General features: G+C 48.3%; 1 protein-coding gene across 2 annotated transcripts in view; it reads right to left on the reverse strand.

Moving 5' to 3' along the window:
• The window catches only part of LOC106609678 (oxysterol-binding protein-related protein 8), a 164,830-nt gene that overhangs the window by 126,969 nt on the left and 25,361 nt on the right, over nucleotides 1–12,500 (reverse strand). For both annotated transcript variants that reach the window (XM_082977806.1, XM_082977807.1), the window contains exon 3: nucleotides 9,740–9,838. In XM_082977806.1, the coding sequence (XP_082833932.1) occupies nucleotides 9,740–9,793 (54 nt within the window). In that variant the 5' untranslated portion in view covers nucleotides 9,794–9,838. The remainder of the gene's footprint in view (nucleotides 1–9,739; nucleotides 9,839–12,500) is intronic.

The following is a 12,500-nucleotide window of genomic DNA, read 5'->3' on the forward strand; positions in this document are numbered from 1 at the left end:
TCCCTGTGGCTCAGTTGGTAGAGCATGGTGTTTGCAACGCCAGCATGGTGTGTGCAACGGCAGGGTTGTGGGTTCGATTCCCACGGGGGGCCAGTACAAAAAAAATGCATGAAATGAAATGTATGCATTCACTACTGTAAGTCGCTCTGGATAAGAGCGTCTGCTAAATGACAAAAAAAAATTACAAATATAATAATAAATGATTGGAATAGAAAGGATATCTGCCCCAAATGGCACCCTATTCCCTATATAGTGCACTACTTTGGCCGATAGGGCTCTGGTCTAAAGTACTGCTCCATCAGGAATAGGGTGTCATTTGGGACGAAGACAGGGTCTTTTTATTTATTTTTGGGGGGTACTTTTTACCCCCTTTTTCTCCCCAATTTCGGTAGTTACAGTCTTGTCCCATACGGATTCGGGAGAGCTGGCGACCGAAGTCAGTGTGCAGGCGCCCGGCCTCCACAAGGAGTCGCTAGAGCGCGATGGGACGAGGACATCCCAGCCAGCCAAACCTTCCCTTAACCCGGACGACGCTGTGCCGCCTCATGAGTCTCCCGGTCGCGGCCGGCTGCAACACAGCCCGGGATGGAACCCGGATCTGTAGTGACGCCTCCAGCGCCTTAGACCGCTGCGCCAGTCAGGAGGCTCAGACAGAGTCTTTGTCCTGTTACTGTATAATCCCACTGATGCCAGTGTGTTAAACCCCTGAGGAGAGACAGCCTGTTCTGTCATCACAGGAGTCATCTGGAGTTAATTGCCTTCACATCCGCTGCAAGAAAAGCCAACGAGGATTATGATTAAATTGAGATACTGTTTCTCCAATAGCAGAAGGCTGAGGGCTGAGCCATAAGGCCTAAAAATCATAGCTCCATTTTTGTTTTTATGTATAGGCGATTCCCGATATATATCTCGATTTTTTTAAACGTTCTCTCTAGATAAGCCTTGATGCACAATTAAAGGTCAAAACACTGCATTTCAAACATGCAGCAATAATCGAATGAATTCAGATCACTGATCTGTCGATGAAAATGACTTATGTACCCAGAATCATTAACAACTTACATCCACTAATAATGACTCACTTATTGTAGCAGGCTGCAGAGTACACACAGCAGGAGGAGGGGGCTTGGTGTCTGTGGAGTGGGAAGGTGACAGTACACACAGCAGGAGGAGGAGGGGTTGGTGTCTGTGGAGTGGGAAGGTGACAGTACACACAGCAGGAGGAGGAAGGGGTTGGTGTCTGTGGAGTGGGAAGGTGACACAGTACACACAGCAGGAGGAGGAAGGGGTTGGTGTCTGTGGAGTGGGAAGGTGACACAGTACACACAGCAGGAGGAGGAAGGGGTTGGTGTCTGTGGAGTGGGAAGGTGACACAGTACACACAGCAGGAGGAGGAGGGGTTGGTGTCTGTGGAGTGGGAAGGTGACACAGTACACACAGCAGGAGGAGGAGGGGTTGGTGTCTGTGGAGTGGGAAGGTGACACAGTACACACAGCAGGAGGAGGAGGGGTTGGTGTCTGTGGAGTGGGAAGGTGACAGTACACACAGCAGGAGGAGGAAGGGGTTGGTGTCTGTGGAGTGGGAAGGTACACAGTACACACAGCAGGAGGAGGAGGGGTTGGTGTCTGTGGAGTGGGAAGGTGACACAGTACACACAGCAGGAGGAGGAGGGGTTGGTGTCTGTGGAGTGGGAAGGTGACACAGTACACACAGCAGGAGGAGGAGGGGTTGGTGTCTGTGGAGTGGGAAGGTGACACAGTACACACAGCAGGAGGAGGAAGAGGTTGGTGTCTGTGGAGTGGGAAGGTGACAGTACACACAGCAGGAGGAGGAGGGGTTGGTGTCTGTGGAGTGGGTAGGTGACAGTACACACAGCAGGAGGAGGAGGGGTTGGTGTCTGTGGAGTGGGAAGGTACACAGTACACACAGCAGGAGGAGGAGGGGTTGGTGTCTGTGGAGTGGGTAGGTGACACAGTACACACAGCAGGAGGAGGAGGGGTTGGTGTCTGTGGAGTGGGAAGGTGACAGTACACACAGCAGGAGGAGGAGGGGTTGGTGTCTGTGGAGTAGGAAGGTACACAGTACACACAGCAGGAGGAGGAGGGGTTGGTGTCTGTGGAGTGGGAAGGTGACAGTACACACAGCAGGAGGAGGAGGGGTTGGTGTCTGTGGAGTGGGAAGGTGACACAGTACACACAGCAGGAGGAGGAAGGGGTTGGTGTCTGTGGAGTGGGAAGGTACACAGTACACACAGCAGGAGGAGGAGGGGTTGGTGTCTGTGGAGTGGGAAGGTGACAGTACACACAGCAGGAGGAGGAGGGGTTGGTGTCTGTGGAGTGGGAAGGTGACAGTACACACAGCAGGAGGAGGAGGGGTTGGTGTCTGTGGAGTGGGAAGGTGACAGTACACACAGCAGGAGGAGGAGGGGTTGGTGTCTGTGGAGTGGGAAGGTGACAGTACACACAGCAGGAGGAGGAAGGGGTTGGTGTCTGTGGAGTGGGAAGGTACACAGTACACACAGCAGGAGGAGGAGGGGTTGGTGTCTGGAGTGGGAAGGTGACAGTACACACAGCAGGAGGAGGGGGCTTGGTGTCTGTGGAGTGGGAAGGTGACAGTACACACAGCAGGAGGAGGAGGGGTTGGTGTCTGTGGAGTGGGAAGGTGACAGTACACACAGCAGGAGGAGGAGGGGTTGGTGTCTGTGGAGTGGGAAGGTGACAGTACACACAGCAGGAGGAGGAGGGGTTGGTGTCTGTGGAGTGGGAAGGTGACAGTACACACAGCAGGAGGAGGAGGGGTTGGTGTCTGTGGAGTGGGAAGGTGACAGTACACACAGCAGGAGGAGGAGTGAAGGAGAAGACACCAAAAAGACAGAGAATGCTGAAAAACCAAACAAAACGACAACCTTAATTCTGTGAACATCGCGCTAAAACAAACATTCGATACTGAGATTCTTCTGAAGGGTTTTAAGAGAGGAAAAGTTGTACAGGGCCAAACTCAGCCTGTAATCTCATTAGTATTGAACCAACCAACCGCTTGCTTGTCCCTGATATGGGTACTATCTTAATGAGCACACTGTCTGACAGATACTGTATATATGTACTGACAGATACTGTATGTATGTACTGACAGATACTGTATGTATGTACTGACAGATACTGTATGTATACTTCTGGCCCTTCTTTGGACACTGTGTTAACAAACCTCCAGACGAGTTTCAATGCCATACAACTCTCCTTCCGTGGCCTCCAACTGCTCTTAAATACAAGTAAAACTAAATGCATGCTCTTCAACCGATCGCTGCCCGCACCTGCCTACCCATCCAGCATCACTACTCTGGACGGTTCTGACTTAGAATATGTGGACAACTACAAATACCTAGGTGTCTGGTTAGACTGTAAACTCTCCTTCCAGACTCACATCAAACATCTCCAATCCAAAGTTAAATATAGATTTGGCTTCCTATTTCGCAACAAAGCGTCCTTCACTCATGCTGCCAAACATACCCTCGTAAAACTGACCATCCTACCGATCCTTGACTTCGGCGATGTCATTTACAAAATAGCCTCCAATACTCTACTCAGCAAACTGGATGCAGTCTTTCACAGTGCCATCTGTTTTGTCACCAAAGCCCCATATACTACCCACCCCTGCGACCTGTATGCTCTCGTTGGCTGGCCCTCGCTTCATACTCGTTGCCAAACCCACTGGCTCCAGGTCATCTACAAGACCCTGCTAGGTAAAGTTCCCCCTTATCTCAGCTCGCTGGTCACCATACCAGCACCCACCTGTAGCACGCGCTCCAGCAGGTATATCTCTCTGGTCACCCCCAAAGCCAATTCCTCCTTTGGCCGTCTCTCTTTCCAGTTCTCTGCCGCCAATGACTGGAACGAACTACAAAAATCTCTGAAACTGGAAACACTTATCTCCCTCACTAGCTTTAAGCACCAGCTGTCAGAGCAGCTCACAGATTACTGCACCTGTACATAGCCCATCTATAATTTAGCCCAAACAACTACCTCTTCCCCCTACTGTATTTATTTATTTTATTTATTTTGCTCCTTTGCACCCCATTATTTATTTCTACTTTGCACTTTCCTCTACTACAAATCTACCATTCCAGTGTTTTACTTGCTATATTGTATTTACTTTGCCACCATGGCCTTTTTTGCCTTTACCTCCCTTATCTCACCTCATTTGCTCACTTTGTATATAGACTTATTTTTCTACTGTATTATTGACTGTATGTTTGTTTTACTCCATGTGTAACTCTGTGTTGTTGTATGTGTCAAACTGCTTTGCTTTATCTTGGCCAGGTCGCAATTGTAAATGAGAACTTGTTCTCAACTTGCCTACCTGGTTAAATAAAGGTGAAATAAAATAAAATAAGAAATAAAAGGATTCAGAGGGAGGGAGGGACACTCCCTGTTTATGGGGGACTTGCAACACCTGGGGCTCTGACAGAGAACAAGCAGCAGGTTCACAAGGACAGACTCAACACCAGGAAGACCCAACCATCATCACAAACATCACTCACACATGCCCACACTGTAACAGAGCCTGAGGATCTCACCTCAGCCTCTACAGCTGTCTGAAGACCCACACATAGAAGTCCCCATGGAGGACAATCATACTGGAGGGCAATCATACTGGAGGGCAATCATACTGGAGGGCAATCATACTGGAGGGCAATCATACTGCAGGGCAATCATACTGGAGGGCAATCATACTGGAGGGCAATCATACTGGAGGGCAATCATACTGGAGGGCAATCATACTGCAGGGCAATCATACTGCAGGGCAATCATACTGGAGGGCAATCATACTGGAGGGCAATCATACTGGAGGGCAATCATACTGGAGGGCAATCATACTGGAGGGCAATCATACTGGAGGGCAATCATACTGGAGGGCAATCATACTGGAGGGCAATCATACTGCAGGGCAATCATACTGCAGGGCAATCATACTGGAGGGCAATCATACTGGAGGGCAATCATACTGCAGGGCAATCATACTGGAGGGCAATCATACTGGAGGGCAATCATACTGGAGGGCAATCATACTGGAGGGCAATCATACTGGAGGGCAATCATACTGGAGGACAATCATACTGGAGGACAATCATACTGGAGGGCAATCATACTGGAGGGCAATCATACTGGAGGGCAATCATACTGGAGGGCAATCATACTGCAGGGCAATCATACTGGAGGGCAATCATACTGGAGGACAATCATACTGGAGGGCAATCATACTGGAGGGCAATCATACTGCAGGGCAATCATACTGGAGGGCAATCATACTGGAGGGCAATCATACTGGAGGACAATCATACTGGAGGGCAATCATACTGGAGGGCAATCATACATACTGGAGGGCAATCATACTGGAGGGCAATCATACTGGAGGGCAATCATACTGGAGGGCAATCATACTGCAGGGCAATCATACTGGAGGGTAATCATACTGGACTTGAGTGATCGCCGATGATGATACAACATGTGTTTGTGTATTTTCTGTTTATGTGCCAGCATGTGTATAGATGTGGGTATAGATGTGGGTAGAGCTGTGTTCTACACTGTGGGTATAGATGTGTTCTACACTGTGGGTATAGATGTGTTCTACGCTGTGGGTATAGATGTGTTCTACATTGTGGGTATAGATGTGTTCTACACTGTGGGTATAGATGTGTTCTACGCTGTGGGTATAGATGTGTTCTACATTGTGGGTATAGATGTGTTCTACGCTGTGGGTATAGATGTGTTCTACATTGTGGGTATAGATGTGTTCTACGCTGTGGGTATAGATGTGTTCTACGCTGTGGGTATAGCTGTGTTCTACATTGTGGGTATAGATGTGTTCTACACTGTGGGTATAGATGTGTTCTACGCTGTGGGTATAGATGTGTTCTACGCTGTGGGTATAGCTGTGTTCTACATTGTGGGTATAGATGTGTTCTACACTGTGGGTATAGATGTGTTCTACATTGTGGGTATACATTTACATTTACGTCATTTAGCAGACGCTCTTATCCAGAGCGACTTACAAATTGGTGCATTCACCTTATGATATCCAAGTCGGAGGTATAGATGTGGGTATAGCTGTGTTCTACACTGTGGGTATAGCTGTGTTCTACATTGTGGGCATAGCTGTGTTCTACACTGTGCGTATAGATGTGGGTATAGCTGTGTTCTACACTGTGGGTATAGATGTGGGTATAGCTGTGGGTATAGCTGTGTTCTACACTGTGGGTATAGCTGTGTTCTACACTGTGGGTATAGCTGTGTTCTACACTGTGGGCATAGCTGTGTTCTACACTGTGGGTATAGCTGTGTTCTACACTGTGGGTATAGCTGTGTTCTACACTGTGGGTATAGCTGTGTTCTACACTGTGGGTATAGATGTGGGTATAGCTGTGGGTATAGATGTGGGTATAGCTGTGTTCTACACTGTGGGTATAGATGTGGGTATAGCTGTGTTCTACACTGTGGGTATAGATGTGGGTATAGCTGTGTTCTACACTGTGGGCATAGATGTGTTCTACACTGTGGGCATAGATGTGTTCTACACTGTGGGCATAGTTGTGTTCTACACTGTGGGTATAGTTGTGTTCTACACTGTGGGTATAGCTGTGTTCTACACTGTGGGTATAGCTGTGTTCTACATTGTGGGCATAGCTGTGTTCTACACTGTGGGTATAGATGTGGGTATAGCTGTGTTCTACACTGTGGGTATAGCTGTGTTCTACACTGTGGGTATAGCTGTGTTCTACACTGTGGGCATAGCTGTGTTCTACACTGTGGGCATAGCTGTGTTCTACACTGTGGGTATAGCTGTGTTCTACACTGTGGGTATAGCTGTGTTCTACACTGTGGGTATAGATGTGGGTATAGCTGTGGGTATAGATGTGGGTATAGCTGTGTTCTACACTGTGGGTATAGATGTGGGTATAGCTGTGTTCTACACTGTGGGTATAGATGTGGGTATAGCTGTGTTCTACACTGTGGGCATAGATGTGTTCTACACTGTGGGCATAGCTGTGTTCTACACTGTGGGTATAGCTGTGTTCTACACTGTGGGTATAGCTGTGTTCTACACTGTGGGTATAGATGTGGGTATAGCTGTGGGTATAGATGTGGGTATAGCTGTGTTCTACACTGTGGGTATAGATGTGGGTATAGCTGTGTTCTACACTGTGGGTATAGATGTGGGTATAGCTGTGTTCTACACTGTGGGTATAGATGTGTTCTACACTGTGGGTATAGCTGTGTTCTACACTGTGGGTATAGATGTGGGTATAGCTGTGGGTATAGCTGTGTTCTACACTGTGGGTATAGCTGTGTTCTACACTGTGGGTATAGCTGTGTTCTACACTGTGGGTATAGCTGTGTTCTACACTGTGGGTATAGCTGTGGGTATAGATGTGGGTATAGCTGTGGGTATAGCTGTGTTCTACACTGTGGGTATAGACTGCCCTGGGGTATAGCTGTGTTCTACACTGTGGGTATAGCTGTGTTCTACACTGTGGGTATAGCTGTGTTCTACACTGTGGGTATAGCTGTGTTCTACACTGTGGGTATAGCTGTGGGTATAGCTGTGTTCTACACTGTGGGTATAGATGTGGGTATAGCTGTGTTCTACACTGTGGGTATAGCTGTGTTCTACACTGTGGGTATAGCTGTGTGTACGTGGACATGGTGTGTAGTGTGGACATGGACATGGTGTGTAGTGTGTAGTGTGGACAAGGGGGTGTGTAGTGTGGACATGGTGTGTAGTGTGGACATGGTGTGTAGTGTGGACATGGTGTGTACGTGGACATGGTGTGTAGTGTGGACATGGTGTGGACATGGACATGGTGTGTAGTGTGTAGTGTGGACAAGGTGTGTAGTGTGTAGTGTGGACATGGTGTGTAGTGTGGACATGGTGTGTAGTGTGGACATGGTGTGTAGTGTGGACATGGTGTGTAGTGTGAACATGGTGTGTAGTGTGTAGCGTGGACATGGTGTGTAGCGTGGACATGGTGTGTAGTGTGGACATGGTGTGTACGTGGACATGGTGTGTACGTGTGAACATGGTGTGTAGTGTGAACATGGTGTGTAGTGTGTACGTGGACATGGTGTGTAGTGTGGACATGGTGTGTAGTGTGGACATGGTGTGTATGTGGACATGGTGTGTAGTGTGGACATGGTGTGTAGTGTGGACATGGTGTGTAGTGTGAACATGGTGTGTAGTGTGTAGTGTGGACATGGTGTGTAGTGTGGACATGGTGTGTAGTGTGGACATGGTGTGTACGTGGACATGGTGTGTAGTGTGAACATGGTGTGTAGTGTGAACATGGTGTGTAGTGTGAACATGGTGTGTAGTGTGTACGTGGACATGGTGTGTAGTGTGGACATGGTGTGTAGTGTGGACATGGTGTGTAGTGTGGACATGGTGTGTAGTGTGGACAGGTGGTGTGTGTAGTGTGGACATGGTGTGTAGTGTGAACATGGTGTCGGTGAGTCGTGGACATGGTGTGTACGTGGACATGGTGTGTAGTGTGAGACATGGTGTGTAGTGTGGACATGGTGTGTACGTGGACATGGTGTGTAGTGTGAACATGGTGTGTAGTGTGAACATGGTGTGTATGTGGACATGGTGTGTAGTGTGGACATGGTGTGTAGTGTGTACGTGGACATGGTGTGTAGTGTGGACATGGTGTGTAGTGTGGACATGGTGTGTAGTGTGGACATGGTGTGTAGTGTGGACATGGTGTGTAGTGTGGACATGGTGTGTAGTGTGGACATGGTGTGTAGTGTGTACGTGGACATGGTGTGTAGTGTGGACATGGTATGTACGTGGACATGGTGTGTAGTGTGTACGTGGACATGGTGTGTAGTGTGAACATGGTGTGTATGTGGACATGGTGTGTAGTGTGGACATGGTGTGTAGTGTGAACATGGTGTGTATGTGGACATGGTGTGTAGTGTGGACATGGTGTGTAGTGTGGACATGGTGTGTAGTGTGGACATGGTGTGTAGTGTGAACATGGTGTGTATGTGGACATGGTGTGTAGTGTGGACATGGTGTGTAGTGTGGACATGGTGTGTATGTGGACATGGTGTGTATGTGGACATGGTGTGTAGTGTGAACATGGTGTGTAGTGTGAACATGGTGTGTATGTGGACATGGTGTGTACGTGGACATGGTGTGTATGTGGACATGGTGTGTATGTGGACATGGTGTGTATGTGGACATGGTGTGTATGTGAAAGGACTAGACAGGTTTGATCTTCTCCAGGTTTTCATCTTCTTCATTCGTTCACCGCTTCATATTCCTCTCTCTCTGCTGTTGGCATTCCCACGAGGCATGAAAGTGAGAGGCTAAGCGACCTTTAATGTCCGGCACAAGTGCCTGAAACCGTGACTCAGTGTGGGACTGCCAAAGCCAGTGGCAGGCTAGGAACATGAGCACCGTAGGACATCATTAAGACACAGAGCCCTGAACTGAACACACCCCTGTCATCATCACTGATAAGGACATGACATAAGACAAAGCCACCAATGAGGAAGACATCCAGGACCCTGAGCACCACAATAAGACGAAGGCTTTATAACTGGGCTTTATAACTGGGCTTTACAAGACAAGAAGCCCAGAGCTAATAGGCCTGAGTCCAGACAAAAGGGGCATGATGCTCCTGCGAGTTGTGAGGTGACATTTCCCTGCCCAAGAGAGGAGGGATGGGGCATGTACTCACCAGAGCTTTCTCACCGTCGCCCTGGGACTGGGACTCAGAACAAGAAGAGTCCATGGTTCCACAGTGCTGCCTGTTAGAGATGCTCAGAGCTCTGCATGTCTGTGGAAGAGAGAACCAGAGAGGGTTAAGAGACAGGACATGACAGGTAAACATAAAGACAGGGGGAGGAAGAGAGAAACAGAGAGGAAGAGAGAAACAGAGAGGGAGACAGGACATGACAGGTAAACATATAGACAGAGGGAGGAAGAGAGAAACAGAGAGGAAGAGAGAAACAGAGAGGGAGACAGGACATGACAGGTAAACATAAAGACGGGGGGGGAGAGCGGAGGAAGAGAGAAACAGAGAGGAAGAGAGAAACAGAGAGGAAGACAGGACATGACAGGTAAACATATAGACAGAGGGAGGAAGAGAGAAACAGAGAGGAAGAGAGAAACAGAGAGGAAGAGAGAAACAGAGAGGGAGACAGGACATGACAGGTAAACATAAAGACAGAGGGAGGAAGAGAGAAACAGAGAGGAAGAGAGAAACAGAGAGGGAGACAGGACATGACAGGTAAACATAAAGACAGAGGGAGGAAGAGAGAAACAGAGAGGAAGAGGGAAACAGAGAGGAAGAGAGAAACAGAGAGGGAGACAGGACATGACAGGTAAACATAAAGGCAGGGGGAGGAAGAGAGAAACAGAGAGGAAGAGGGAAACAGAGAGGAAGAGAGAAACAGAGAGGGAGACAGGACATGACAGGTAAACATAAAGACAGGGGGGAGGAGCGAGAGGAGAGGAAACAGAGAGGAAGAGAGAAACAGAGAGGGAGACAGGACATGACAGGTAAACATAAAGACAGGGGGAGGAAGAGAGAAACAGAGAGGAAGACAGGACATGACAGGTAAATATATAGACAGAGGGAGGAAGAGAAACAGAGAGGAAGAGAGAAACTGAGAGGGAGAGAGAAACAGAGAGGGAGACAGGACATGACAGGTAAACATATAGACAGAGGGAGGAAGAGAGAAACAGAGAGGAAGAGAGAAACAGAGAGGGAGACAGGACATGACAGGTAAACATAAAGACAGGGGGAGGAAGAGAGAAACAGAGAGGGAGACAGGACATGACAGGTAAACATATAGACAGAGGGAGGAAGAGAGAAACAGAGAGGAAGAGAGAAACAGAGAGGGAGACAGGACATGACAGGTAAATATATAGACAGAGGGAGGAAGAGAGAAACAGAGAGGAAGAGAGAAACAGAGAGGAAGACAGGACATGACAGGTAAACATATAGACAGAGGGAGGAAGAGAGAAACAGAGAGGAAGAGAGAAACAGAGAGGGAGACAGGACATGACAGGTAAACATATAGACAGAGGGAGGAAGAGAGAAACCGAGAGGAAGAGAGAAACAGAGAGGAAGACAGGACATGACAGGTAAACATATAGACAGAGGGAGGAAGAGAGAAACAGAGAGGAAGACAGGACATGACAGGTAAACATAGAACGCAAGCACACCACACACACACACTATTGACACAGACCCACAGAAACACACACAGCATAAACAATGAGATCCCAGCACAGCCCGGCACATCAGGACACACGCCTAAAGGTCACACGCCTAAAGGGTCACAAGTGAAAGTGGAGGCCAGCCAGGCAGCACCATGTCCAGGGGTCATATGCTGCCATCTGCAGCTCAACCCTTCTGATGGCTTTGATCATTTTGGGGTTTTCCCCACCCTTTCAATTATTACTTATATGTGATGATGTTCAGAGCAAGGCTGAACTTCCAATGTGACATCCGTCATATGTCCTCCTGCCAGCTTCTCATAAGGCAGAAACAATCATTTCTTTCCCCCTCAGTTACTTTCCTAATTGCAACTGCTTCTCTCGACAATCCAACATGACAATCTAGCCTAATGTACCTGCCACCCGCTGAGAGGCATAAACTGATGGCGAGGCTGAGGGCGTTGCTCTCTCTCTGTCTCCTCTCTGTCTCCTCTCTGTCTCTCTCTGTCTCCTCTCTGTCTCCTCTCTGTCTCTCTCTGTCTCCTCTCTGTCTCCTCTCTGTCTCCTCTCTGTCTCTCTCTGTCTCCTCTCTGTCTCCTCTGTCTCCTCTCTGTCTCCTCTCTGTCTCCTCTCTGTCTCCTCTCTGTCTCCCCTCTGTCTCCTCTCTGTCTCCCCTCTTCACAGCGGCTGTCACATCTTTCCCTGGCAAATCAACAGCAGCCTGTCCTCCTCCCAAAGCGTCAATAACCTTAATAGCCAATATCAGAGCGTCCGAGGTAGCCTCGCATCTCAGCTCTACAGAGGCAGATCAATACAGCGCCATGTTTCTGCCGGTCGACTCAGAGACAGGAACTCAGTGTCACACCACATTTCCCACAGTGCACAGCTAGGAACGCTTCTCAAGGTTTCTGTTTCTTGGCCAAAGCCTTGTGGTGGCTAATTTCTGCATTACCAAATGAGTTACAAACTTCACACACCAGTCAGAGTTATACTTAAACTACATATTTAATAATAAGAGCAAAAGCACTTGACTTTGAATGATGCGCTCTCTCTAATGAACCATTGAAAGTGACAACACAAAAGTACAAAGAGAGAGAGACAGAGAGAGAGAGAGAGAGAGAGAGAGAAAGTGAAAAATGATTTCTTTCTCCCCATTGACGTCAAGCTTTTCCTTCCAACCATTCCAAGTATTTTTTCTGCAGCTCTTTTGGGGCCAGTGGAGAGTTCTCCTCATGATGGAAACGGAGAGCCGAGTCAGTCATGGAGAACACATC

The sequence above is a fragment of the Salmo salar genome, chromosome 07 (assembly GCF_965601325.2).
Source record: "Salmo salar chromosome 07, fSalSal1, whole genome shotgun sequence".
Classification (NCBI taxonomy): Eukaryota; Metazoa; Chordata; class Actinopteri; order Salmoniformes; family Salmonidae; genus Salmo; species Salmo salar.